At 42.0% G+C, this 27872-nt stretch overlaps 1 protein-coding gene across 1 annotated transcript; it reads left to right on the forward strand.

The window, feature by feature from the left end:
* LOC133617094 (uncharacterized) lies at positions 1–27872 on the forward strand. Its single transcript, XM_061976811.2, has 3 exons — positions 1–263; positions 13782–14258; positions 24727–27872. Exons 1-3 carry the CDS (start codon positions 86–88, stop codon positions 25635–25637), a joined length of 1566 nt encoding a protein of 521 aa, XP_061832795.2. The 5' UTR covers positions 1–85; the 3' UTR covers positions 25638–27872.

Raw genomic sequence — 27872 nt, forward strand, 5'->3', positions numbered from 1 at the left:
GCGGCGACACAGAGACGTTAGCATCTAGCGTTTAGCATTTAGCATTGCTCAAGTTTGTCGGTGTGCTCGCTACAAGACATCAAACATGTTGAAAGAGTTGGTGAAAGAGCGACTAATGGCGGCAGCCGATGAAATATTCGCGCTGTTTGAAAGCACGATAACGTCGTACGAGGAGGAACTTTCTCGAACGAGAGAGGAGAAGGAGCGACATCGACAACAACTGGAAGCTGTCTGCAAAACTCAAATTGTGCTACACGTTGAAGGTATTTTTACATTTTCATCATCCTCATACTTCATCTTTTACACGACGTTATGTGACTAATATACGGAACAATGTGAAATAGTTTGACATGTATATCGAGTATATTTAAGAAGTCTTTAATAGCACATGAACAACATACAGCCATGAGACGCAACCACCTCGTGTCGTCCGTTTTTACGACAGCCGTATTCCAGGTCTGTCTCGGGCCCCATCCATCCCATCCATTTCCTACTGCTTATTCCCTTCGGGGTCGCAGGGGGTGCTGGAGCCTATCTCAGCTACAATCGGGCTAGGGTGACCATTTCCATGACACCAAAAAGGAGGACATTATGCGGCATATCAATAAATTACTATGATGTACATAGGACTCTGGTATACTCTTATTTATAGTACAATTTTGAGTGGTTTAAAGATGATGTTTGTGTGGCTGAATAGGAAAAAATATTAAAGTCAAGTGTTTGTTAACAGTATTTGTATTTATTCAATACATTGTGGTGTTCAAAAAGTGACCACTGAGATGAATCTGTGCAGAGTGCCACAAAGCATAACATGTGTGGACTTAAATGTAAACAACAATTAACAGGTAACATATATAATAAAAAATTAAAAAAATGCCACAAAAAATGTTCCACATCAACATCAAGGCTGCTTGCTGCATATCTGGTTGCGTTATGCAGAATATGGGCCAAACAGTTTGCAGGCAGCACATCTTTTTGGCTCAGTTTCAGCTTCTGATACACACTGTTATGTTTGCCATAATTGACACTGGCATTGTCTGCTGCATATGCAGACATGTTTTTCACCTCTAAGCCAGACATCTCAAGTTTTGCCAGCAGCTGGTTTGTTATGGCTTCTGACGTTTCGTTGCTGTCACTATAAAAATCCAACAGGACATGTTGGATGCCTTCATTAAAGTGAAAATACCTTACCACAATGGGAAAACACTTGTTTGTTCCTTTATTTGAGGCGTCGGTTGCCACGGAAAAGGGTAGGTTGTTTTCTTTTATGTAGTCGGTATGTTCCTGTACCGAATAGTGAGCGATGACGTTCTCGCACAATGCCTTGGCTTTTGTTCGGCCACAGGCCATCCCTTTAGCTGTGGGCGAGTCACTGAAAATCTCCCGGTCCACTTTCATGCCGCAGTCTAAACTTCTGTAGGACTGGTGATGCTTTACAGCATGGTACACCTTGCACAGCTCCGCAGCGGTTATCTTGTCATCCAGGGGAGACAAAACTTCACGAAAAAATGTCCTCATTGAAGAGGTACCTGCCGCACGTTTATTACTTTTATGTTTATCCGTACCCGCATGCCGTTCAATTGCAGCTTTCCCCTGACTACTTACGTTGACATCACATCGACAAAGTGTGCAGAAGCCATGGAATGAGTCTCGACTGCTTTTCGTTTTAAATTCGTGCTCTTTTATCCATTCAGAATTAAACGAGGTCTTGCGTTTTGGCATGATGCTAACTTTCTGTCAATGTCATGCCGCAGCAGCACATGGACCCTTGTTTACTTTTTTAACCAATGATAAGCAGATTTGTATCCGACACCGCTCTTAGCCAATCATTTGATATGTTACTGCGTTGGGGGCATTTTTTTATGGTCTTTGATTGGCTATTGCGCTGCAGCCCAGCAAAGATGAAGAACTCCGCTCTTCAAGCCTCGTGCCTCAAAAAGGAGGACAAATACATGTCCGGCTTGATGCTGCGTCGGCCGCCGGACAGGGCATTAAAAATCCGGACTGTCCGGCCTAAATCCGGACACCTGGTCACCCTAAATCGGGCAGAAGGCGGAGTACACCCTAGACAAGTTGCCACCTCATCGCAGGGCCAACACAGATAGACAGACAACATTCACACTCACATTCACACACTAGGGCCAATTTAGTGTTGCCAATCAACCTAGCCCCAGGTGCATGTCTTTGGAGGTGGGAGGAAGCCGGAGTACCCGGAGGGAACCCACACAGTCACGGGGAGAACATGCAAACTCCACACAGAAAGATCCCGAGCCCGGGATTGAACCCAGGACTACTCAGGACCTTCGTATTGTGAGGCAGCTGAGGGTCAACAGTTGGGACTGGGGGGGGCAGGGGGTGTGGAGAGAGAGGAGCGGATGCTTTCTACTTTAGTCCTGAAGAAAGAGATGAAATTGTTGCACTGCTGGCCCTGCAATCAGGATAAGCGGAAGAAAATTGATACTGTAGTTTTAAAGGCCTACTGAAACCCACTACTACCGACCACGCAGTCTGATAGTTTATATATCAATGATGCAATCTTAACATTGCAACACATGCCAATACGGCCGGGTTAGCTTACTAAAGTGCAATTTTAAATTTCGCGCAAAATATCTTGCTGAAAACATCTCAGTGTGATGACGCCTGCGCGTGACGTCACGGATTGTAGAGGACATTTTGGGACAGCATGGTGGCCAGCTATTAAGTCGTCTGTTTTCATCGCAAAATTCCACCGTATTCTGGACATCTGTGTTGGTGAATCTTTTGCAATTTGTTCAATGAACAATGGAGACAGCAAAGAAGAAAGCTGTAGGTGGGAAGCGGTGTATTGCGGCAGGTGTTGTGCCGGATAACGCACCCCCGCCGTAGAATGCACCCCCTGACTGTTGTGCCGGATAACACAGCCGGTGTTTCATTGTTTACATTCCCGAAAGATGACAGTCAAGCTTTACCATTGGCCTGTGGAGAACTGGGACAACAGAGACTCTTACCAGGAGGACTTTGAGTTGGATGCGCAGACGCGGTACCGTGAGTACGCATGCAGCTGCGGCTTCCAAACATTTGATCGCTTGCCTGTACGTGCGTGCCGCAATGTGCATGTCATGTACGTAACTTTGGGGAAATATATGTGTTGTATGAACTTTGGGGAGGTGAATGGTACTTTGGGCTGTGGGATTGAGTGTGTTGTGCAGGTGTTTGAGTTGTATTGGCGGGTTATATGGACGGGAGGGGGGAGGTGTTTGTTATGCGGGATTAATTTGTGGCATATTAAATATAAGCCTGGTTGTGTTGTGGCTAATAGAGTATATGTCTTGTGTTTATTTACTGTTTTAGTCATTCCCAGCTGAATATCAGGTCCCACCCGCCTCTCACAGCATCTTCCCTATCTGAATCGCTCCCACTGCCCTCTCGTCCTTCACTCTCACTTTCCTCATCCACAAATCTTTCATCCTCGCTCAAATTAATGGGGAAATCGTCGCTTTCTCGGTCCGAATCGCTCTCGCTGCTGGTGGCCATGATTGTAAACAATGTGCAGATGTGAGGAGCTCCACGACCTGTGACGTCACGCGCATATCGTCTGCTACTTCCGGTACAGGCAAGGCTTTTTTATCAGTGACCAAAAGTTGCGAACTTTATCGTCGACGTTCTCTACTAAATCCTTTCAGCAAAAATATGGCAATACCGCGAAATGATCAAGTATGACACATAGAATGGACCTGCTATCCCCGTTTAAATAAGAAAATCGCATTTCAGTAGGCCTTTAATCACTGATGCATCAACACACATTCATCCATCCGTTTTCTACTGCTTGTCCCTTTTTGAGAGTCACAGGGGGGCTGGAGGCTAACCCAAAGGCAGGGTATACCCTGGACAAGTCGCCGGGCCAACACAGATAGACAACATTCACACTGATATTCACACACAAGGGCCAATTTAGTAAAACAAACACGTCTGACTAAAGCTTGGATGTCAAAGTCAAAGCCCGCGGGCCAAATCTGGCCTGCGAATGAATTATCTATGGCCCCTGGGATGATATTTGATTAGTAATAGAACCAGGTCGCAGGCCACAGCCGCCTGCTGCTGTTTTGCATGCACCAATACTCCATCAGTCCTGGCGCTAGGAATTTTCCAAATGGGGTCCATCCATCCATTTTCTACCGCTTATTCCCTTTTGGGGTCGCGGGGGGCGCTGGAGCTTATCTCAGCTACAATCGGGCGGAAGACGGGTTACACCCTGGACAAGTCGCCACCTCATCGCAGGGCCAACACAGATAGACAGACAACATTCACACTCACATTCACACACTAGGGCCAATTTAGTGTTGCCAATCAACCTATCCCCAGGTGCATGTCTTTGGAGGTGGGAGGAAGCCGGAGTACAGGGAGGGAACCCACGCAGTCACGGGGAGAACATGCAAACTCCACACAGAAAGATCCCGAGCCCGGGATTGAACCCAAGACTACTCAGGATCAATCAATCAATGTTTATTTATATAGCCCTAAATCACAAGTGTCTCAAAGGGCTGCACAAGCCACAAAGACATGCTCGGTACAAAGCCCACATAAGGGCAAGGAAAAACTCACCCCAGTGGGACGTCGATGTGAATGACTATGAGAAACCTTGGAGAGGACCGCATATGTGGGTAACCCACAAATATTCTTTCACTTTCTTCTTTCCTTCATGGATCTAATAATAATAATAATAATAGATTTTATTTGTAAAGAAGCACTTTACATTGAGCAAACAACCTCAAAGTGCTACAGCGTGTTGAAAAAAATAAAAATAAAAATAAATAAAAACTAGAACAGCCTAATAGCTAGAACTAATATGGACAAATCTATAAAAAGGCTTTTTTAAAAAGAAGGGTTTTTAAGCCTTTTTTAAAAGCATCCACAGTCTGTGGTGCCCTCAGATGGTCAGGGAGAGCATTCCACAGACTGGGAGTGGTGGAGCAAAAAGCTCGGTCTCCCATAGTTCGTAGCTTTGTCCTCGGAGGTTGGAGGAGGTTAGCCTGTCCGGAGTGAGTAGTTCTTTGAGGTAGAGGGGGGCATTTCCATGGAGGCACTGGTGGGTTAGTAGGGAGACTTTGTATTCAATCCTGAGTGGAACAGGAAGCCAGTGAAGAGATTTGAGAATTGGTGTGATATGGTCATATTTCCGCACTCTCATCAAGATCCTAGCAGCACTATTTTGTATGTATTGCAGCTTCTGGATGTTGTTGCTTGGGATCCCGACAAGAAGTGCGTTGCAAAGGCGTGGACGAGCCTCTCGGCATCAGAGAGAGTGAGTGAGGGGCGGAGTTTATCAATGTTCCTGAGGTGGTAGAAGGAGGTCTTGCACAGTTGTTTTATTTGAGCCTCAAAGGTCAGGTGAGGGTCCATTCTAACACCCAGATTAGTGACTGAGGATGAGAGGTGAATGTCGTGGCCGGAGAAGGTGATGCTGGTGATGGTGTATGACTGAGTCTGATGTGGGGTGCCGACTAGAATGGCTTCGGTTCTGGAGCTGTTCAGTTGAAGAAAATTGTGTTTCATACACTCCTTTATCTCCTCCAGGCAGTTTGTAAGTGTGGATGATGGCAGGGCTGCAGAGGGGGTTGGGTTTGTTTTCAGGTAGAGTTGAGTGTCATCGGCATAGCAGTGGAATGATATTCCGTGCTGGCTGATGACACAGCCAAGGGGGAGCATGTAGAGTGTGAAAAGCGTGGGGCCGAGGACTGATCCTTGAGGGACACCACAGGTGACAGAGAATGTGTCCGACTTTGCCTCTCCCAGAGAGACGAACTCTGTTCTTTCGGTGAGGTAGGACGCGAACCAGTTTAGGGCAGTATCAGAGAGTCCGATGGTGGAGTGTAAGCGGTGTAGGAGGATGCGGTGATCAACAGTGTCGAATGCTGCAGTGAGGTCGAGGAGGATGAGAAGAGATGGTGAGCCAGCATCAGCAGGTCATTGGTGACCCTGACCAGAGCAGTCTCCGTGCTGTGGCCAGAGCAGAAACCAGACTGGAACTTTTCATAAATGTTGTTGGTTTTAAGATGGTCATGAAGTTGGGCATCAACTACCTTTTCCAGCACCTTTGAGAGGAATGGGAGGTTGGAGATCGATCGGTAGTTGGCCAGCACTTCTGGGTCTAGGCTGGGCTTTTTGAGTTTTTGGTTTGATGACTGCAGTTTTCAGGACAGTGAGGACCTGACCAGCCCTGGAGGGAGTGGTTAATGATTTTGGTGATCAAAGGACTTATGGCAGATGTGTGCGTTTTTACCAGGGCTGAGGGAAAGGGGTCCAGGACACAGGTGGAAGGTTTCATCTTCCTCATGATGCCCTCAACCTCTCGCTGTGTGATGTCTGTGAAGCAGCAGAGAGGCTGAGTGGTCCCAGGCTGCGGGTCGACAGTTAGGACTGGGGGTCAGGGGGGGTTGAGAGTGGAGCGAATGTTTTCTACTTTAGTCCTGCAGAAAGAGATGAAATTGTTGCATTGCCCCTGTGTGGTGTCCGAGTGTAGGGGAGTTTGGGGTTTGAGGAGATGATTTATGGTGGAGAAAAGTTGCTTGGAGTTTCCAGGGCTATTGTTGATGATATTGGAGTAAAACCGGGACCATGTATCACTGAGGGACTTTGAATAGGCCTTCTGATGTTCTCGATAGGCTATTTTGTGAACAGTGAGTCCAGAGTCCATGAAACGCCATTCAAGGACACGCCAAGCTCTCTTCAGATGACTGTTCGGGTTTTGACAGGGGCATGGAGGTCTAGGAGGCTGCTGAGCGAAGTGTTGTAGAAGTCTACTGACTCAGTGACTGATGGGAAGTTGGCAGAGGAGAGATGCAGGAGGTCAATGGCCAGGGTGTCTGGGTTAATGTTATTTAGATTCCTGAAACTGATTTGGAGTTTGGGATTTTCAAGGGGGGACATGAAAGGCAGCACCATTGAAATGGCCTTTTGGTCAGACACACCCAGGTCATACAACAAGAGGTTGCTGATGGGGACAGAGTTGGTGATGACCAAGTCGAGAGTGTGGCCCCTGGTGTGTGTTGGAACATCAACATGTTGTGTCAGGTTGAGGCAATCTAAAAGATGCAGGAACTCAGCAGCAGAGTGGCAGGAGGGGGTGTTGACATGAATGTTAAAGGCCTACTGAAATGCGATTTTCTTATTCAAACGGGAATAGCAGGTCCATTCTATGTGTCATACTTGATAATTTCGCGATATTGCCATATTTTTGCTGAAAGGATTTAGTAGAGAACATTGACGATAAAGTTCGCAACTTTTGGTCGCTGATAAAAAAGCCTTGCCTGTACCGGAAGTAGCAGACGATATGCGCGTGACGTCACAAGTTGTGGAGCTCCTCACATCTGCACATTGTTTACAATCATGGCCACCAGCAGCGAGAGCGATTCGGACCGAGACAGCGACGATTTCCCCATTAATTTGAGCGAGGATGAAAGATTTGTGGATGAGGAAAGTGAGAGTGAAGGACAAGAGGGCAGTGGGAGCGATTCAGATAGGGAAGATGCTGTGAGAGGAGGGTGGGACCTGATATTGAGCTGGGAATGACTAAAACAGTAAATAAACGCAAGACATATATATACTCTATTAGCCACAACACAACCAGGCTTATATTTAATATGCCACAAATTAATCCCGCATAACAAACACCTCCCCCCTCCCGTCCATATAACCCGCCAATACAACTCAAACACCTGCACGACACACTCAATCCCACAGCCCAAAGTACCGTTCACCTCCCCAAAGTTCATACAGCATATATTTCCCCAAAGTCCCCAAAGTTACGTACGTGACATGCACATAGCGGCACGCACGTACGGGCAAGCGATCAAATGTTTGGAAGCCGCAGCTGCATGCGTACTCACGGTACCGCGTCTGCGTATCCAACTCAAAGTCCTCCTGGTAAGAGTCTCTGTTGTCCCAGTTCTCCACAGGCCAATGGTAAAGCTTGACTGTCATCTTTCGGGAATGTAAACAATGAAACACCGGCTGTGTTATCCGGCACAACAGTCAGGGGGTGCATTCTACGGCGGGGATGCGTTATCCGGCACAACACCTGCCGCAATACACCGCTTCCCACCTACAGCTTTCTTCTTTGCTGTCTCCATTGTTCATTCAACAAATTGCAAAAGATTCACCAACACAGATGTCCAGAATACGGTGGAGTTTTGCGATGAAAACAGACGACTTAATAGCTGGCCACCATGCTGTCCCAAAATGTCCTCTACAATTCGTGACGTCACGTGCAGGCGTCATCATACCGAGACGTTTTCAGCAAGATATTTCGCGCAAAATTTAAAATTGCACTTTAGTAAGCTAACCCGGCCGTATTGGCATGTGTTGCAATGTTAAGATTGCATCATTGATATATTAACTATCAGACTGCGTGGTCGGTAGTAGTGGGTTTCAGTAGGCCTTTAATATCTCCAAGTATTACAATATTGGCTGAGGTTGTGCAGAGTGTGGTGAGAAGGTCATGTATCTCTGGGATGAAAGCAGAGTTTGGTTTGGGGGGTCGGTAGATCAGGAGTATTGTCATGGAGAACGGGGGTTTGCATTTAAATGCAAGGCATTCAAATGAGGAGTGCACAGGTAGGGGCAGGGGGGACAAATCAAATTTCCTTCGGTGTACAACAGCCAGGCCACCATCACGTCCGGTTTTGCGGGCTTTTTCGAGGTAGCCGTAGCCAGAAGGACAAGCTTCATTCAGAGCAGAGTAAACCTCTGGTTGATGCCATGTTTCTGTGACCTGTTTGTCAATTATGTGATCTTGAATGAAGGAGGCTTTGTTATTGAGAGATTGTGCATTTAAAAGTTCAATTTTGACTTGTGTTGAGGTGGTGAGTTTCTGCAGGCTGTAATCCACTCCACGTTTTCTGTCCTGCTTGGTGTGTGGAGGTCTCGCGGTGCTTCCCGTGCTGTCATGCAGTGGTCTCGTGACGTTTCTAGTGCTACTAATGACAGGAGCGAAAGCGCTCTGATGACGTGTCAGATGTGCGACAGGTGTCCAGATGGATGGAATTCGGGCTGGGCAATATGGCCTTTTTTAATATTGCGATATTTTAAGGCCATATCGCGATACACGATATATATCTCGATATTTTGCCTTAGCCTTGAATGAACACTTGATGCATATAATCACAGCAGTATGATGATTCTATGTGTCTACATTAAAATATTATTGTTCATACTGCATTAATATATGCTACTTTTAAACTTTCATGCAGAGAAGGAAATCACAACTAAAAAAATCACAAATTTTTTCTTTCGGTGTTGATCTGGAAATGTTTGCCTCTGCATTTTGATGGTGTGGGCGTGTGGCACTGAACGGAGATGTTGACATGCGGAGTGAGTACTCTTCATTCTCTAGCAGGTGACTTTTCAAATGATACTACATATTAGCAGTAATGCTACTTTTTATAGCAACGCTTTTGCCCCACACTTGACAAATTACGGTTGTCTGTTCGACATATTCCCACTTGAAGCCAAACCACCGCCAGACTATGGACCCCCTGCTGTTTTTTGGGGGGGAATTAATTATTCCTTCATTTGTTACCAGATTCGCACCTTCTCTCTCTCTCGTATTACCACTCGCATGGCTGCGCTAGCATCACAGCTAACGTTACCCATGCTGCTACCAGGGCGTATACGTATGTGACGTATGACGTGACAGTATGTGACTTATGTAAGAAGGTGCGCTTGTCTGTTTGTGAGAAGGAGACACAGGAAAGAGCGAGGAGAGCCTGTAGTGTAATGCCAGCAGCTAAAAGCAACTGCGTGAGAACGTATTGTAACCTGTATGTTACTCTAACAAAGCACTGTACAAGTACTAAGTAGAATAGTGAATGTTATGTCTGGGCTAGATCAGAAGAAACTAAACTCAGCTCTAGGAATGGAGAGTAATAAAGACTGAACACAGGATTTATGTTTAAGTGGTACCATATTATATTAAAGAACAATAGGAAAAATAACAAACATTAAACATGTAAATTCAAATGGCCATTCACATATACATACATTCACACAACGTTCAGTTATTTACAATATCAGTATACGTGATTTAGTCCTTGTTTTTTACCAACGATGGTATGAGCACAACACAAATACATAGTTCATTAAATGGCCCCGCAAAGTCCACGTTGTGGTGGCAGTGTCCAGAGGGGTTTTAGTGAAGGGACGGGGAAAAAGTGAAGGTTCAGGAGAATGAACTTGTTGCGTTTTGGCAAAAAGAAGGGAAAAACAGAGGGCGGCTGCTGAGAAGCCTCCTATCAGCCCGGGGTTCGGTTGGGTGGATTCCGTTCAGGTAGTTCGGTTCCAGGCATAAAGCTTCAGACTCTAGTTCAGGGGCTCTAAGCTCGCCATCCAACCTGGCCTGTATAAAAGGGCAGGACCAGTCAAGTTTCCAGTGCGCACACAAAAGAAAATACATTCAAATACTAAATACTAAATAATACTACTGTATTCAAATAGCAAAGTATATTCCTTAATATTGTACAATAAATAGTTCATAAATCCAATTAGAATAAATATAATAATTGTTATATAAAAATATTCATTTCTCTAAAAAGGTATCAAAATATAAACACTGCATCCACAAATAGAGTGCTAGCAGACACAGTGGTTGACTGGACTGCTTCATAAAGTGCCTTGGATGCATAGCACTGATAACTATCAAAGCTAGTATGACAACACAAGAACAATAAGACAATTGTTGACAGTAATAACATTTCATTCATTGGGTTTAACTATATTCAGAGTTCAGAGAAACCGGGCATATAAGTAGATGCTAACAGCTCCATTCAAAATGAATGCAGCGGCTAGGCTACGTAAAGCTACACAAATGCAACTCACCAATTCCGCAGATAAATCACTCTCAAACACTCCCGCGGACGACCCACGGCTCCGGTAGTCGGCTCCTACAGTTCGACATCATTACATTTCAGTTTAGAAGGCTGATTTGATAATTAAAGCGTAAAACCGAGTCACATACCTGCAGCAACCTCACAGTGTGTCCCTCTCGCTCTCACCGGTAGCAGCCGACTTCCGGGTTTTATGCTCGTCTGACAGCCGCGTTAAGTCACGTGACCGCGTGACGTAATGACGCACGCAAGAAATGCTTAGACGATGAAAATAAATAAGGATATTTAAATGGGGTTTTGTCACCCGGGTTACAGTATACTCCAATATCACGATATAGTCATTTTCTATATCGCACAGAGACAAACCCGCGATATATCGAGTATATCGATATATCGCCCAGCCCTAGATGGAATACACTGATCAAGCTGTTGGTGGTAGACAAACTTTTTCCGACAACTTCTGTGGATATATCGGGGCCGACGCAGAAGTCAGAGTTCATTGATGATGGGGATTTTATATCCAGGAGTGATTGTGGAGTTGAATCGAAGGAGTTTGGAGATGGAATATCTGAATGTCATGCTGACCAAGGGAGGATTTTGCCTAGCCCAGCTAGCCGCTAACCCAGGGGTGGGCAATTAATTTTTACCGGGGGCCGCATAAGCAACCCGAGCACTGCTGGAGGGCCACACCGACAATATTTCAATTAAATTTTGCTCAATATTATTTTTGATATACCCTAAGATAAATAATAATAATTAATAATAATAATTTCATTTAACCTAACTTAATTTTATACAAAAGCAGATTGCTTTTGATGGTTTTATTTTTAACACTGTCTTACACTACACATCCTGATGTATACCGTATTTTCCGCACTATAAGGCGCACCGGATTATTAGCCGCACCTTCAATGAATGGCATATTTCATAACTTTGTCCACCAATAAGCCGCCCCGGACTATAAGCCGCGCCTACGCTGCGCTAAAGGGAATGTCAAAAAAACAGTCAGATAGGTCAGTCAAACTTTAATAATATATTAAAAACCAGCGTTCTAACAACTCTGTTCACTCCCAAAATGTACGCAAATGTGCAATCACAAACATAGTAAAATTCAAAATAGTGCAGAGCAATAGCAACATAATGTTGCTCGAACGTTAATGTCACAACACACAAAATAAACATAGCGCTCACTTTCTGAAGTTATTCTTCATTCGTAAATCCTTCGTCTTCGGTGTCCGAAGTGAAAAGTTGGGCAAATTTACGATCCACTGGCAGATGTTGGCGTCGTCTGGCGCTGCCTCCTCGTCTTAGTGAAGGTGTGTTCGCCTTCTGTCATCCATTGTTCCCACGCAGTTAGCAGTCTAGCTTCGAATGCCCTGTTGACACCAATATCTAGCGGCTGGAGGTCTTTTGTCAATCCACCCGGAATGACGGCGAGTATTGAATTAAGCGCGTAAGCGTGTCTCTCAATGTGCTGTTATGAGCTAGCAAATATAACAACTACACTACCCAGCATGCAACGATAGTTACGAGCATGCGCGGTAGCCCTGAGAAGCGTTGTTGTATGCTGGGAGTTAGAATGTGGTTATGAGCACGCTGCGAGTAAACGTTGAGAACTCAGTTAACACGCCTCGTCTGCATTATTTATAATTAGACAGACAACACACTTAATAGGAGCCATTTTGGGGTCTTTACATAAACACACAAATGGAAATGAAACGTCACATATCCCAGCATGCACCGCGCGCTTCTTCGTCGTCCACTGTTCCCACGCAGTTAGCAGTCTAGCTTCGAATGCCCTGTTGACACCAATATCTAGCGGCTGGAGGTCTTTTGTCAATCCACCCGGAATGACGGCGAGTATTGAATTAAGCGCGTAAGCGTGTCTCTCAATGTGCTGTTATGAGCTAGCAAATATAACAACTACACTACCCAGCATGCAACGATAGTTACGAGCATGCGCGGTAGCCCTGAGAAGCGTTGTATGCTGGGAGTTAGAATGTGGTTATGAGCACGCTGCGAGTAAACGTTGAGAACTGAGTTAACACGCCTCGTCTGCATTATTTATAATTAGACAGACAACACACTTAATAGGAGCCATTTTGGGGTCTTTACATAAACACACAAATGGAAATGAAACGTCACATATCCCAGCATGCACCGCGCGCTTCTTCTACGGGGAAAAAAGATGGCGGCTGTTTACCGTAGTTGCGAGACCTAAACTTTATGAAAATGAATCTTAATATTTATCCATATATAAAGCGCACCGGGTTATAAGGCGCACTGTCAGCTTTTGAGAAAATGTGTGGTTTTTAGGTGCGCCTTATAGTGCGGAAAATACGGTAAATACAATGCAAAAATGTCCATTTCTGCACAAGGTTAATTTTAGGTCACTTTATCCTGCATTTGGACAACCATCTGTTTTTAAAAATAGTTTTTAATCATATTTATTTTATATTGTTTTTTATATTGGTTTTATATGTAATTATTTTTTGTTTTTTTTCAGTCAATGGTGGAGCTAAGGATAATATTTCAATATTGTGTTTAATATTGTTGTGCAGCACTTTGGAAACATTTTGTTGTTTAAATGTGCTATATAAATAGAGTGGATTGGATTGTCACACCTGCCAGCTTGTACCATTTCAGTCCTAAAATGTCCAAACACGCATTTACCTATGTGAACAAGTCATTACCTGTGGTTGTCTCTTTAATTGACTGCATGGCTGCCAGCTCCTTCGTGATTTGAAAGTCTGTAGTTGTCCCACGTAAGAAGATGAGCAGCTGGGAGGTGTCACGTACATCGCAGCTCTCATCCAAAGCCAGCGAAAAACAGTCAAAGTCTCCGGCAGATTTTCCTTCATGCGGCCCCTAAGCTAAAATGAGTTTGACACCCCTGGACTGAAGTGTGTTTGTGTCCTGTAGACATCCAGCAGCTGAGTGGTCGTCGAGAAGTACATCCACCGACGCCACAGGACGGAAGATCCGCTTTGAGGCAGGAGGATCCACAGCCCACCCACCTTAAGGAGGAAAAGAAGGAAGGTTGTATCAGTCAGTCAGGAGAAGAGTGTCTTCTCGGGCCGCAGGAGGCTGATCTCACCAAGTTGCCTCTGACTGGTGACTCTGTGAAGACTGAAGACCATGAAGACAAACCACAAGTTGACCACCTCATAGCTCCTCTATCAGATAGTGACGACATAACGTCACACTCTGCTGAGGATAAAGATGAGGACTACACCCAAGTACCTTTGAGCAGCGATACGGACGGTGGGGGTGATACCAGGACTCACACTGACAACCAACACCCTGAATGCTCTGAAAAGAAGACGGATAAAAAAGGTTCTACCTGCTCGTTTGGTGCTCAAAGTGTTTGTAATAAAGAGGATTCTGCTCCACACACAGGTAAAAAAACTATCACATGCTCCGTTTGCGGCAGTAGTTTTTCTCGAAAGTCCACTTTGACTGTACACATGAGAATGCACACAGGAGAAAAACCTTTTAATTGTTCAGTTTGTGGCGACACATTTTCTCAGAGAAGCTCTTTGATTGGGCACATGAGAGTACACACAAGCGAGAAACCTTTTATTTGTACAGTTTGTGGTGATACATTTTTTCAGAGTTCCAGTCTGACATTGCACATGAGCACGCACACAGGAAAAAATCCTTTTAATTGTTCAGTTTGTGGCGACAGATTTTCTCAGAGGGGCTCTTTGACTGCGCACATGAGAGTACACACAAGCGAGAAAACTTTTATTTGTACAGTTTGTGGTGATACATTTTCCCGGAGTTCTATCCTGCTATTACACATGAAAATGCACACAGGAGTCAAACCTTATAATTGTTCAGTTTGTGGTGACACATTTTCTCAGAGGGGCTCTTTGACTGCGCACATGAGAATACACACAAGTGAGAAACCTTTTTTTTGTACAATTTGTGGTGAAACATTTTCCCGGAGTTCCAGCCTGACATTACACATGAGAACGCACACAGGAGTCAAACCTTTTATTTGTTCAGTTTGTGGCTACAAATTTCCTCGGAGGTCCAGCCTGAAGTTGCACATGGCAAAACATACCGGGATAAAACCGTTCCTTTGCTCAGTTTGCCACAATCGATTTTCTAAGAAGTACTCTTTAACTGTGCACATGAGAACACACACTGGAGAAAAACCTTTTATATGTTCAATTTGTGGCGATAAATTTTCCCGGCGGGACAGAATGAAATCACACATGAGAAAACACACAGGATAAAATTAGTTGTCCAATAAGTGATAAAGGTTATTATGATAAGCAACGTTTGACAGCACACATGTCCACACACAGCGGAGAATAAATGTTTCCGGGTCCAGTTTGTGCTACAAGGCTGTCAAGTTGTGGAAGTGGAATGTCTCACGTGAGAAGTGGAAATAGTAATTTTAGTAGTAGTTTATTTTAGATTCCCTCATGAGTTTCAGGTTAGTGTGCCACTAAGAACAGCAGCTACGTTATTTTAAATCAACTCTGAAACAAAAAGGAAATGTTGACTTACATGATAAGACAGTCTGATTGGTTGAAGACAACAGGGATAGAGTTTTTCCTCAAATCAAAAAGTGTTTGGTATATTATCTGTCTTTATGATGCACCAACATATACTTCATCAGTTAATAAAATGAGCTGAAAACCACACATCAAGCACATACCGTCGTGGTCAAAAGTTTACATACACTTGTAAAGAACATAATGTCATGGCTGTCTTGAGTTTCCAACCATTTCTACAACTCTTGTTTTTTTGTGATAGAGTGATTGGAGCACATACTTGTTGGTCACATAAAACATTCATGAAGTTTGCTTTTTTTATGAATTTATTATGGGTCTACTGAAAATGTGAGCAAATCTGCTGGGTCAAAAGTATACATACAGCAATGTTAATATTTGCTTACATGTCTCTTGGCAAGTTTCACTGCAATAAGGAGCTTTTGGTAGCCATCCACAAGCTTCTGCTTGAATTTTTGACCACTCCTCTTGACAAAATTAGTGCAGTTCAGCTATATTTGTATGTTTAATCTGACATCACATGGACAAAGATAAGACCTGGAGGAAAGTTCTGTGGTCAGATGAAACAAAAATTTAGCTGCTTGGCCACAATACACAGAAATATGTTTGGAGAAGAACAGGTGAGGCCTTTAATCCCAGGAACACCATCCCTAACGTCACGCATGGGGGTGGTAGTATTATGCTCTGGGCCTGTTTTGCTGCCAATAGAACTAGTGCTTTACAGAGAGTAAATGGCACAGTGAAAAAGGAGGATTACCTCCAAATTCTTCAGGACAACCTAAAATCATCAGCCCGAAGGTTGGGTCTTGGGCGCAGTTGGGTGTTCCAACAGGACAATGACCCCAAACACACGTCAAAAGTGGTAAAGGAATGGCTAAATCAGGCTAGAATTAAGGTTTTAGAATGGCCTTCCCAAAGTCCTGACTAAACGTGTGGACAATGCTGAAGAAACAAGTCCATGTCAGAAAACCAACACGTTTAGCTGAACTGCACCAATTTTGTCAAGACGAGTGGTCAGAAATTCAAGCAGAAGCTTGTGGATGGCTACCAAAAGCTCCTTATTGCAGTGAAACTTGCCAAGGGACATGTAAGCAAATATTAACTTTGCTGTATGTATACTTTTGACACAGCACATTTGGTCACATTTTCAGTAGACCCATAATAAATTCATAAAAGAAGCAAACTTCATGAATGTTTTTTGTGACCAACAAGTATGTGCTCCAATCACTCTATCACAAAAAATAAGAGTGGTAGAAATGATTGGAAACTCAAGACAGCCATGACATTATGTTCTTTACAAGTGTATGTCAACTTTTGACCACCACTGCACAACATAAAGTGGCAAAGGCTAAATAACTCCTGAATCAAAAGTGTACTGTTCATTGGTGTTATTTTAACAAGATGTGTTCAAAAATATTTTTAATAATATTTAAGTCTTTGTCATGTCCGAAAAATAACAGTTGGCCATTTCTTTGGTGTTTGTAAGATTGTAAAGGACTGATGTTGATGTGCTAAAACCTCTTTATTGTTTAAAAGCTTCATACTATATTAATTGTTCCTTGTCATGCACATAATAAATATTAAAAGTGTTTGGATGTATTCATTAAATCAATGTATTCTTCTGAATGTTTTATAGTTTTAAAAAAACCATCAACCCTACCTGACGCTCTGATTAAATTAAAGAGGAGCTCCAAGGGATGAACCTGTAGGTGAGCACATAGCGATGAACTTGGATAAGTTCTAGAAACATCCGCATCAGTGTGTCCATATTGATGACAAATGGGTAGATGCAAAATTAAAAAAAGTTATTACTTTAATCACAGCGAAACAAAAAACCTCCAAGAAAGTGCCATATAGTGGGAGAAGTTCAATGAATTTCAACGGTCACATCCATCACTAATGTGTGACCAACAATTGATGCAAACTCACAAAGAATGAAAATTGTAAAATGCTTTCCTTAACACAACTCCTATTTTAAATGATAATAAATGATAAATGGGTTATACTTGTATAGCGCTTTTCTACCTTCAAGGTACTCAAAGCGCTTTGACACTACTTCCACATTTACCCATTCACACACACATTCACACACTGATGGAGGGAGCTGCCATGCAAGGCGCTAACCAGCACCCATCAGGAGCAAGGGTGAAGTGTCTTGCTCAGGACACACCGGACATGACGAGGTTGGTACTAGGTGGGGATTGAACCAGGGACCCTCGGGTCGCGCACGGCCATTCTTCCACTTCCGCGTGTTTGTTGATAATGAAGCAAAGCTGCTAAAATTGAGAATACATCAACAGCCAAATTGGTTTGATGACAAGCTATAGTACAGTCAGATGTTCAGTTGTTTATCGTTTTAAATTAAAGCATTTCAATCCTTTAGTCCTTTTAATGCGTGCAGCAGGCTGTTGGAGATCTTTTTTCAGTCTGTGGCCAGTGCCCTGTACTTTGCAGTGCTTTTTTGGGGGAGCAGCACCAGCAAAAGGGACTTGAACCGGATTGACAAACTGATCCGGAAAGCCGGGCAAACTATTGGCATGCAGTTGGAGGCGTTTGTGTCAGTGAGGGACAGGAGGACACTGGACAAACTGCTCGCCATCATGGACAATCCTGCCCACCCACTCCACCAGACAATTGAGGGACAGCGGAGCTCATACTCCAACAGGCTCCTTCAGCTTTGTTGCTAAGTGTATATTTTACAAACCCCGTTTCCATATGAGTTGGGAAATTGTGTTAGATGTAAATATAAACGGAATACAATGATTTGCAAATCCTTTTTAACCCATATTCAATTGAATGCACTACAAAGACAACATATTTGATGTTCAAACTCATAAACTTTATTATTTTTTTGCAAATAATAATTAACTTGGAATTTCATGGCTGCAACACGTGCCAAAGTAGTTAGGAAAGGGCATGTTCACCACTGTGTTACATGGCCTTTCCTTTTAACAACACTCAATAAACGCTTGGGAACTGAGGAAACTAATTGTTGAAGCTTTGAAAGTGGAATTCTTTCCCATTCTTGTTTTATGTAGAGCTTCAGTCGTTCAACAGTCCGGGGTCTCTGCTGTTGTATTTTACGCTTCATAATGCGCCACACATTTTCGATGGGAGACAGGTCTGGACTGCAGGCGGGCCAAGAAAGTACCCGCACTCTTTTTTTACGAAGCCACGCTGTTGTAACACGTGCTGAATGTGGCTTGGCATTGTCTTGCTTAAATAAGCAGGAGCTTCCAAAACCTGTATGTACCTTTCAGCATTAATGGTGCCTTCACAGATGTGTAAGTTACCCATGCCTTGGGCACTAATGCACCCCCATACCATCACAGATGCTGGCTTTTGAACTTTGCGCCGATAACAGTCTGGATGGTTCGCTTCCCCTTTGGTCCGGATGACACGATGTCGAATATTTCCAAAAAACAATTTGAAATGTGGACTCGTCAGACCACAGAACACTTTTCCACTTTGCACGAGTCCATCTTAGATGATCTCGGGCCCAAAGAAGTTGGCGGCGTTTCTGGATGTTGTTGATAAATGGCTTTCGTTTTGCATAGTAGAGCTTTAACTTGCACTTACAGATGTAGCAACAAACTGTATTTAGTGACAGTGGTTTTCTGAAGTGTTCCTGAGCCCATGTGGTGATATCCTTTAGAGATTGATGTCGGTTTTTGATACAGTGCCGTTTGAGGGATCGAAGGTCACGGTCATTCAATGTTGGTTTCCGGCCATGCCGCTTCTGTGGAGTGATTTCTCCAGATTCTCTGAACCTTTTGATGATATTATGGACCGTAGATGTTGAAATCCCTAAAATTCTTGCAATTGCACTTTGAGAAACGTTGTTTTTAAACTGTTTGACTATTTGCTCACGCAGTTGTGGACAAAGGGGTGTACCTCGCCCCATGCTTTCTTGTGAAAGACTGAGCATTTTTTGGGAAGCTGTTTTTAAAGTTAAAAAGTTAAAGTTAAAGTACCAATGATTGTCACACACACACTAGGTGTGGCGAAATTATTCTCTGCATTTGACCCATCACCCTTGATCACCCCCTGGGAGGTGAGGGGAGCAGTGGGCAGCAGCGGTGGCTGCGCCCGGGAATCATTTTGGTGATTTAACCCCCAATTCCAACCCTTGATGCTGAGTGCCAAGCAGGGCATATATACCCAATCATGGCACCTATCTGTTCCCAATTAGCCTGCACACCTGTGGGATGTTCCAAATAAGTGTTTGATGAGCATTCCTCAACTTTATCAGTATTTATTGCCACCTTTCCCAACTTCTTTGTCACGTGTTGCTGGCATCAAATTCTAAAGTTAATGATTATTTGCAAAATTAAAATATTTATCAATTTGAACATCAAATATGTCGTCTTTGTAGCATATTCAACTGAATATGGGTTGAAAAGGATTTGCAAATCATTGTATTCCGTTTATATTTACATCTAACACAATTTCCCAACTCATGGAAACGGGGTTTGTATATACGTAATATTTTATATTGCTACTATGGTACATTTTTGTCTACTTTATACCTGCATTATCCTTCCCATCCTTTGTAACTGAGCTACTGTGTGGAACAATTTCCCTTGTGGATCAATAAAGTTTGTCTAAGTCTTAAGTTCAAGACATGACAGTTAGCTTGCTGTTGGTAAATTAAATGTACATTTTGTGCAAAAAATAAAATCGCTGGTCAGTGTTATGCCAATAATATTTGTTTTATAGCATTATTGTGTCTGTTGTAATCTAAGTCCGCGTTAAAGATAATGACTTATAAAGTTATATCCGGAACACTGGCACTAACCACAGTCGCTAACTAGCTGCAGGACCTGGCAACAACTTAGCTGCTTTGATTGATTGATTGATTGATTGAAACTTTTATTAGTAGATTGCACAGTACAGCACATATTCCGTACAAATGACCACGAAATGGTAACACCCCAATAAGTTTTTCAACTTGTTTAAGTCGGGGTCCACGTTGGTGGGCATAAATACAGAGCAATAGCCTTCGATTCACAAAATATAACCAATAGTAATGTTCACTCTTACTTGTGAAAAGTAATCCCCCAGGTCCGACAATTTGTGCAAGAAAATGGAGCACAATACTCTGCCATGTTCTTCCCTCTTCTTTCTGCTGCTCAAAGAGGAGTAGAATACCGGTTCAAGATGGCGGCCGGATCTCCTGCGCCTCTGCACCCAATGCGGCATCTATTCATTTATGATATCTATGCCTATATCCCTTTTATGTTTTTCTATTTTTTTTTTGTATTATTTTTTTTTATTGACCAACAAACATACATTTGAAATTCACACAAAAGTCAAGGCATTTTCAACATCAAGACAATAGAACAAAGCACATACATATAGAGTAATAATACTAAAAAAATATGGAAACAAATAAAAAAGACAAAAATGGCTGTCTAAATCATTTTAAATGTTTTTAACAAGGATATCAATTGAAGAGCTTTTGTACTTTTAATCATTCTCCAAGATTATATTGTTCGCCTATATCCCTTCTGCTCTTTGCTTTCACCACACGATTTCTCAAGGAGACGCAATCTGTCCGCGCATGCACAAAATATCATGCCAGCGATTTACATTTTTCTAACTGAACTTTATTTACATTCAAACATGACATTATAGTTCGTAACGAATTAGCGCAATCATTGTACAAAGATGATTGCACAAATGTATGCAAGAAAAACAATAAGAAGACAAAAGAAAAATATATGAAGTTCAAGCCTTTTCATTAAGTCTGTTTCCTAACAAAATCTGAAATAAAAGTTATTTTACCTGGTGACAATATTATTATATTTAAAATGCCGAAACAAAAACACATTTTCATTTGAAAGAAATCTAATGTATATATATATATATATATATATATATATATATGTCTTAATAAGGTTATCCAAAAAATAGTGCTCGATACCGTAGTAGAGCGCAATATATGTATGTGTGGGGAAAAAAAATCACAAGACTATTTCATCTCTACAGGCCTGTTTCATGAGGGGTACCCCCCTCATGAAACAGGCCTGTAGAGATGAAATAGTCTTGTGATTTTTTCCCCCACACATACATATATATATATATATATATATATATATATATATATATATATATATATATATATATATATATATATATATATATATATATATATATATATATATATATATATATATACATACATATATATATATATATATATATATATATATATATATATATATATATATATATATATATATATTAGAGATGTCGATAAATGCTTTAAAATGTAATATAGAAAATGTTCGGTATCGGTTTTTTAATTATCGGTATCGTTTTTGTTTTTTTTTGTTTTTTTTTATTAAAGCAACATAAAAAACACAAGATACACTTACAATTAGTGCACCAACCCAAAAAACCTCCGTCCCCCATTTACACTCATTTACACAAAAGGGTTGTTTCTTTCTGTTATTAATATTCTGGTTCCTACATTATATATCAATATATATCAATACAGTCTGCAAGGGATACAGTCCATAAGCACACATGATTGTGCGTGCTGCTGGTCCACTAATAGTACTAACCTTTAACAGTTAATTTGACTCATTTTCATTAATTACTAGTTTCTATGTAACTGTTGTTATATTGTTTTACTTTCTTTTTTATTCAAGAAATGTTTTTAATTTATTTATCTTTTTTATTTTTTTAAGGACCTTATCTTCACCATACCTGGTTGTCCAAATTAGGCATAACAATGTGTTGATTTCACGACCGTATATATCGGTATCGGTTGATATCGGTATCGGTAATTAAAGAGTTGGACAATATCGGATATCGGCAAAAAGCCATTGTCGGACATCCCTATTATATGTATGTGTATATATATATATATATATATATATATATATATATATATATCATCAGGCGCCGTTATGAACGGCAACAATATAAACATTAAGAAAAAAATAAGATCTTCTATCAAAATGTGGACATAAAAAATTGTTTCACTTTGCTGTACTTTCCAGAATATAAATCGCTAAATTCACTTAATTATCAACTGATAGCCTCGAATAATTACGGTGGCTCGCAGGGGACATGGTGGAAGAAATGGAGCGGGGGGATTCCACCATGTTTATGCTTGCGCATGCGTGTTGAGAATTGCATCGCGCATGCGCAAACGGATCGGGCAAGTTACTCGGGGGGTGACACATACGTTAGCATTTAGCATTGCTCAAGCTTGTCAGTGTGCTCGCTGTAAAGCATCAACATGTTGAAAGAGTTGGTGAAAGAGCGACTAATGGCGGCAGCTGATGAAATATTCGCGCTGTTTGAAAGCACGATAACGTCGTACGAGGAGGAACTTTCTCGAACGAGAGAGGAGAAGGAGCGACATCGACAACAACTGGAAGCTGCTCGCAAAACTCAAATTTTGCTACACGTTGAAGGTATTTTAACACTTTCATTATCCTTATACTTAATTTGTTATACCACGGAGCTAAATTGGACTCGATCTTTTCTGACTCGCTGTGTTTTTTAATTTTGCATGTGTTATTTTATAAGGAAACCAAGTACACACAACATCCGGTTGGCAGCCATCTTGACTCTTTATTTAACACTGCCTCCCTCTGGCCACATGTTGTATTACACATCACATTACTTTACAAAGCTTATCCTGACGTCCCCCGTCCCCCCCAAAAGTAATCATCCACAAAACGGACGACTCAGAAAAAATCCCGCTAATGAGAAGAAAAAAATTAAGTAACACATTTTTTGTGAAACGGAGGTAATTCTCGTAAACTCGGTACACTAGTACGCTCGTCTCTCGTGACGGAGGACCAAGGTTCGAGTCCCAGGGAAAACGGAAGCAAGGACTCAACCTGAGGGGTGAGGGTAACTGATGTCAAAAATCGATTCACATCTGAATCGCGATTTTTATTCATCCCGATTCTAAATCGATTCATAAATGTTTTTAAATCGATTTTAAAAAACGTATATATATGTGTGTGTGTGTGTGTATATATATATATATATATATATATATATATATATATGTATATATATATATATATATATATATATATATTAGGGCTGCAACAACTAATCGATTAAATCGATAATAAAAATAGTTGGCGATTAATTTAGTCATGATTCGTTGGATCTATGCTATGCGCATGCGCAGAGGCAATTTTTTATTTTATTATTATTATTTTTTTTTTTTATATAAACCTTTATTTATAAACTGCAACATGTACAAACAGCTGAGAAACAATAATCAAAATAAGTATGGTGCCACTATGCTGTTTTTTTTCCCAATAAAATACTGGAAAGGATAGAAATGTAGTTTGTCTCTTTTATCCGATTATTAATCGAAGCAATAATCGACAGATTAATCGATTATCAAATTAATCGTTAGTTGCAGCCCTAATATATATATATATATAATTTTTTTATTTATTTATGTTTTATTATTATTATAATTATTATTTAAAAAAATATACTTTTTAGGTCATCTCCATGCAACCAAAGAGTTTTTCTAACCTGTAATTGTTTTTTGGTTGTTTTTTTTTAAGTTTAATTATCAGAATCGGAAATACTTTAACAAGATTTTCAGCACAATCCCATTCAACAGCAGACAAAAATTACAGGGAGACAGAACAGGATCACTGACGGGTCTGCCAACTTCCGGCGCCCCTTACAAAAAAGGTGAGAAACAGGTAAACGCTGGGGAGGGGGTCCAGACTGAGGCCAGGGGGGAAAAAAACTCATTGCCATAGCACACATAAACATGTGTGTAAGAGGGAAACATCAAGGAACACAAAGGACATGAAAGACATTAAAAGAGCAGAGCTGATGCAACCAGCCACTTCTACACACAGCCACAAAAGTAAAACAACAACAAAACAAAAAAACATATACACTCTGCGGTGTTTCACGCCATCGTCTGCTGCGGTGGGGGGAGCGTGGCCAGAGACAGGAGCAGACCCAACAAAGCAACCAAGAGAGCCAACTCCACCCTTGGCCGCTCACCAACTCTCGGTCAGTGTCCAGTCCGCATGGATGAGCGAGGATACGTTAATTACGAGACAATAATTATAACTATTATGCCAAATAGTTACAATGCGAGAATCAGTTTGAATTAAGAATCGATTCTGAATTGAATCGTCACCCCAAGAATCAGATCGAATCGTTAGGTGCCCAAATGTTCACACTCCTACGGGCCATGTGTACAGTCATAAGCCTCACTCCCTGACGATGACAAGAGCTGACAGCTCAGGCTTTTAGCTCGATGCTTAGCACGCTTGACTAACATTTCGAAATTACACATGTCTTAACTAAAGTATGTTTGTATCCGGCAGATGGCCAGCAGCGTCGTCAAGAAGAACATCCCCCTACGCCACGGGAGGGAAGCTCCACGTTGATGCAGGAGGATCCACAGCCCCCCCACATTAAAGAGGAAGAGGAGGAACTCTGGATCAGTCAGTCAGGAGAAGAGTGTTTTCTCGGGCCACGGGAGGCTGATCTCACCAAGTTGCCTCTGACCGGTGTCTCTGTGAAGACTGAAGACCATGAAGACAAACCCCAAGTTGACAACCTCTTAGCTCCTCTATCAGATAGTGACGACATGACATCACACTCTGCTGAGGATGAAGACGAGGACAACACCCAAGAACCTTTGAGCAGCGATACAGACTGTGAGGGTGGAATGAGGACTCACACCGACAACAAACACCCCGAATGCTCTGAAAATAAGACGGACAAAAAACGTTTTACCTGCTCGCTTTGTGCCAAAAGCTTTTGCGTCAAAAAGGATTTTGCGCGACACACGAGAACGCACACGGGAGAAAAACCTTTCAGTTGCTCGTTCTGCAGTCAACGGTTCACCCAGAAAGACAATATGATCTCGCACATGAGAACGCACACCGGAGAAAAGCCTTTTAGTTGCTCACTTTGCTGCAACAACTTTTCCCAGAGGTCCACGCTGACCGCACACATGAGAACACACACGGGGGAAAAGCCTTTCAGCTGCTCAGTTTGCGCCAGCACTTTTTCTCATAAAGGCTCCTTGACTGTGCACATGAGAAAGCACACGGGGGAGAAACCGTTTACTTGTTCAATTTGTGGCGATACGTTTTCTCGGAGGGCCAGTATGGAATTGCACATGAGGAAACACACAGGAGAAAAACCTTTCAGTTGTTCAGTTTGCGATAAAGGTTATTACCACAAGAAGAGCTTGAGGGCGCACATGTCAACACACGATGCAGAGTAAATGTTTTCATGTCTAGTTTGTAGGGTCACGTAGTAGTCGTTAGTGTTTCCCATGTATTCAAAATTACTTGTAAGACTGCCACAAGTAATAAACATAAATATATACGGTATATATATTTTGTTTGTATTTTTTAAAGGTTTTGCGATACAGTAAATAAAACAGGCGATATATGTGCTTCCACCTCCTGCAAAGATGTTCCACATTTGTTTTAAAATTTGAGGTTTGAGCAACAGGCGGCACACGCTTTTGAGGAGTAAAGTTGGAGGTCAATATTACTTCCTACAGATTGGGGTGGAACAAAAATCTCATTTGATGAATGTTTGTACAAGTTTGCGTTGCTAATTCCTGTTAGCCTATCAATGAGCTGGTCCATTGTACAAACCCCGTTTCCATATGAGTTAGGAAATTGTGTTAGATGTAAATATAAACAGAATACAATTATTTGCAAATCTTTTTCAACCCATATTCAATTGAATGCACTACAAAGACAAGATATTTGATGTTCAAACTGATAATCGTTATTTATTTGTTTTGCAAATAATAATTAACTTAGAATTTCATGGCTGCAACACGTGCCAAAGTAGTTGGGAAAGGGCATGTTCACCACTGTGTTACATCACCTTTTCTTTTAACAACACTCAGTAGACGATTGGGAACTGAGGAAACTAATTGTTGAAGCTTTGAAAGTGGAATTCTTTCCCATTCTTGTTTTATGTAGAGCTTCAGTCGTTCAACAGTCCGGGGTCTCTGCTGTCGTATTTTACGCTTCATAATGCGCCACACATTTTCGATGGGAGACAGGTCTGGATTGCAGGCGAGCCAGAAAAGTACCCGCACTCTTTTTTTACGAAGCCACGCTGTTGTAACACGTGCTGAATGTGGCTTGGCATTGTCTTGCTGAAATAAGCAGGGGCGTCCATGACGGCGCTTAGATGGCAGCATATGTTGTTCCAAAACCTGTATGTACCTTTCAGCATTAATGGTGCTGTCACAGATGTGTAAGTTACCCATGCCTTGGGCACTAAAGCACCCCCATACCATCACAGATGCTGGCTTTTGAACTTTTGCGTCGATGGTTCGCTTCCCCTTTGGTCCGGATGACACGATGTCGAATATTTCCAAAAACAATTTGAAATGTGGAGAAACGTTGTTCTTAAACTATTTGACTATTTGCTCACGCAGTTGTGGACAAAGGGGTGTACCTCGCCCCATCCTTTCTTGTGAAAGACTGAGCATTTTTTGGGAAGCTGTTTTTATACCCAATCATGGCACCCACCTGTTCCCAATTAGCCTGCACACCTGTGGGATGTTCCAAATAAGTGTTTGATCAGTATTCCTCAACTTTATCAGTTTTTATTGCCACCTTTCCCAACTTCGTTGTCGCATGTTGCTGGCATCAAATTCCCTAAAGTTAATGATTATTTGCACACAAAAAATGTTTATCAGTTTGAACATCAAATATGTTGTCTTTGTAGCATATTCAACTGAATATGGGTTGAAAATGATTTGCAAATCATTGTATTCCATTTATATTTACATCTAACACAATTTCCCAACTCATATGGACACGGGGTTTGTACGTTAGCATTAAGCTAGCAGCATCCTTCATCCTTCATCCATCCAATTTAAAGTTAAAAGTTAAAAAAGTTAAAGTACCAATGATTGTCACACACACACTAGGTGTGGCGAGATTATTCTCTGCATTTGACCCATCACCCTTGATCACCCCCTGGGAGGTGAGGGGAGCAGTGGGCAGCAGCAGTGGCCGCGCCCGGGAATCATTTTGGTGATTTAACCCCCAATTCCAACTCTACCGCTTGTCCCGTTCAGGGTTGCGAGGGTGCTGGAGCCTATCTAAGCTGCATTTGGGCAGAAGGCTGAGTACACCCTGGACAAGTCGCCACCTCATCCCAGGGCCAACACAGATAGACAGACAACATTCACACTCACATTCACACACAAGGGCCCATGTAGTGTTGCCAATCAACCGATCCCCAGGTTTTTTTTTTCCATTCATACCAAACTGTATTGTTGATTTAACATGACTCCTACAGAAATGAGCACTTTATGATTGTACATTCCTTTGTGTGCTTAGTTTTGCAGTAATTCAACTGTGGAGACGTTCAATAAACAACTTTTTTTTAGATTATTTTTATTTTAAATTTGTATATTTCAAAGGGGACAATGCAATTTCATGAAACACATGACTACACATGGTTTAAAAAGACAGAATTA

This window comes from Nerophis lumbriciformis, linkage group LG16, assembly GCF_033978685.3.
Source record: "Nerophis lumbriciformis linkage group LG16, RoL_Nlum_v2.1, whole genome shotgun sequence".
Taxonomy (NCBI): Eukaryota; Metazoa; Chordata; class Actinopteri; order Syngnathiformes; family Syngnathidae; genus Nerophis; species Nerophis lumbriciformis.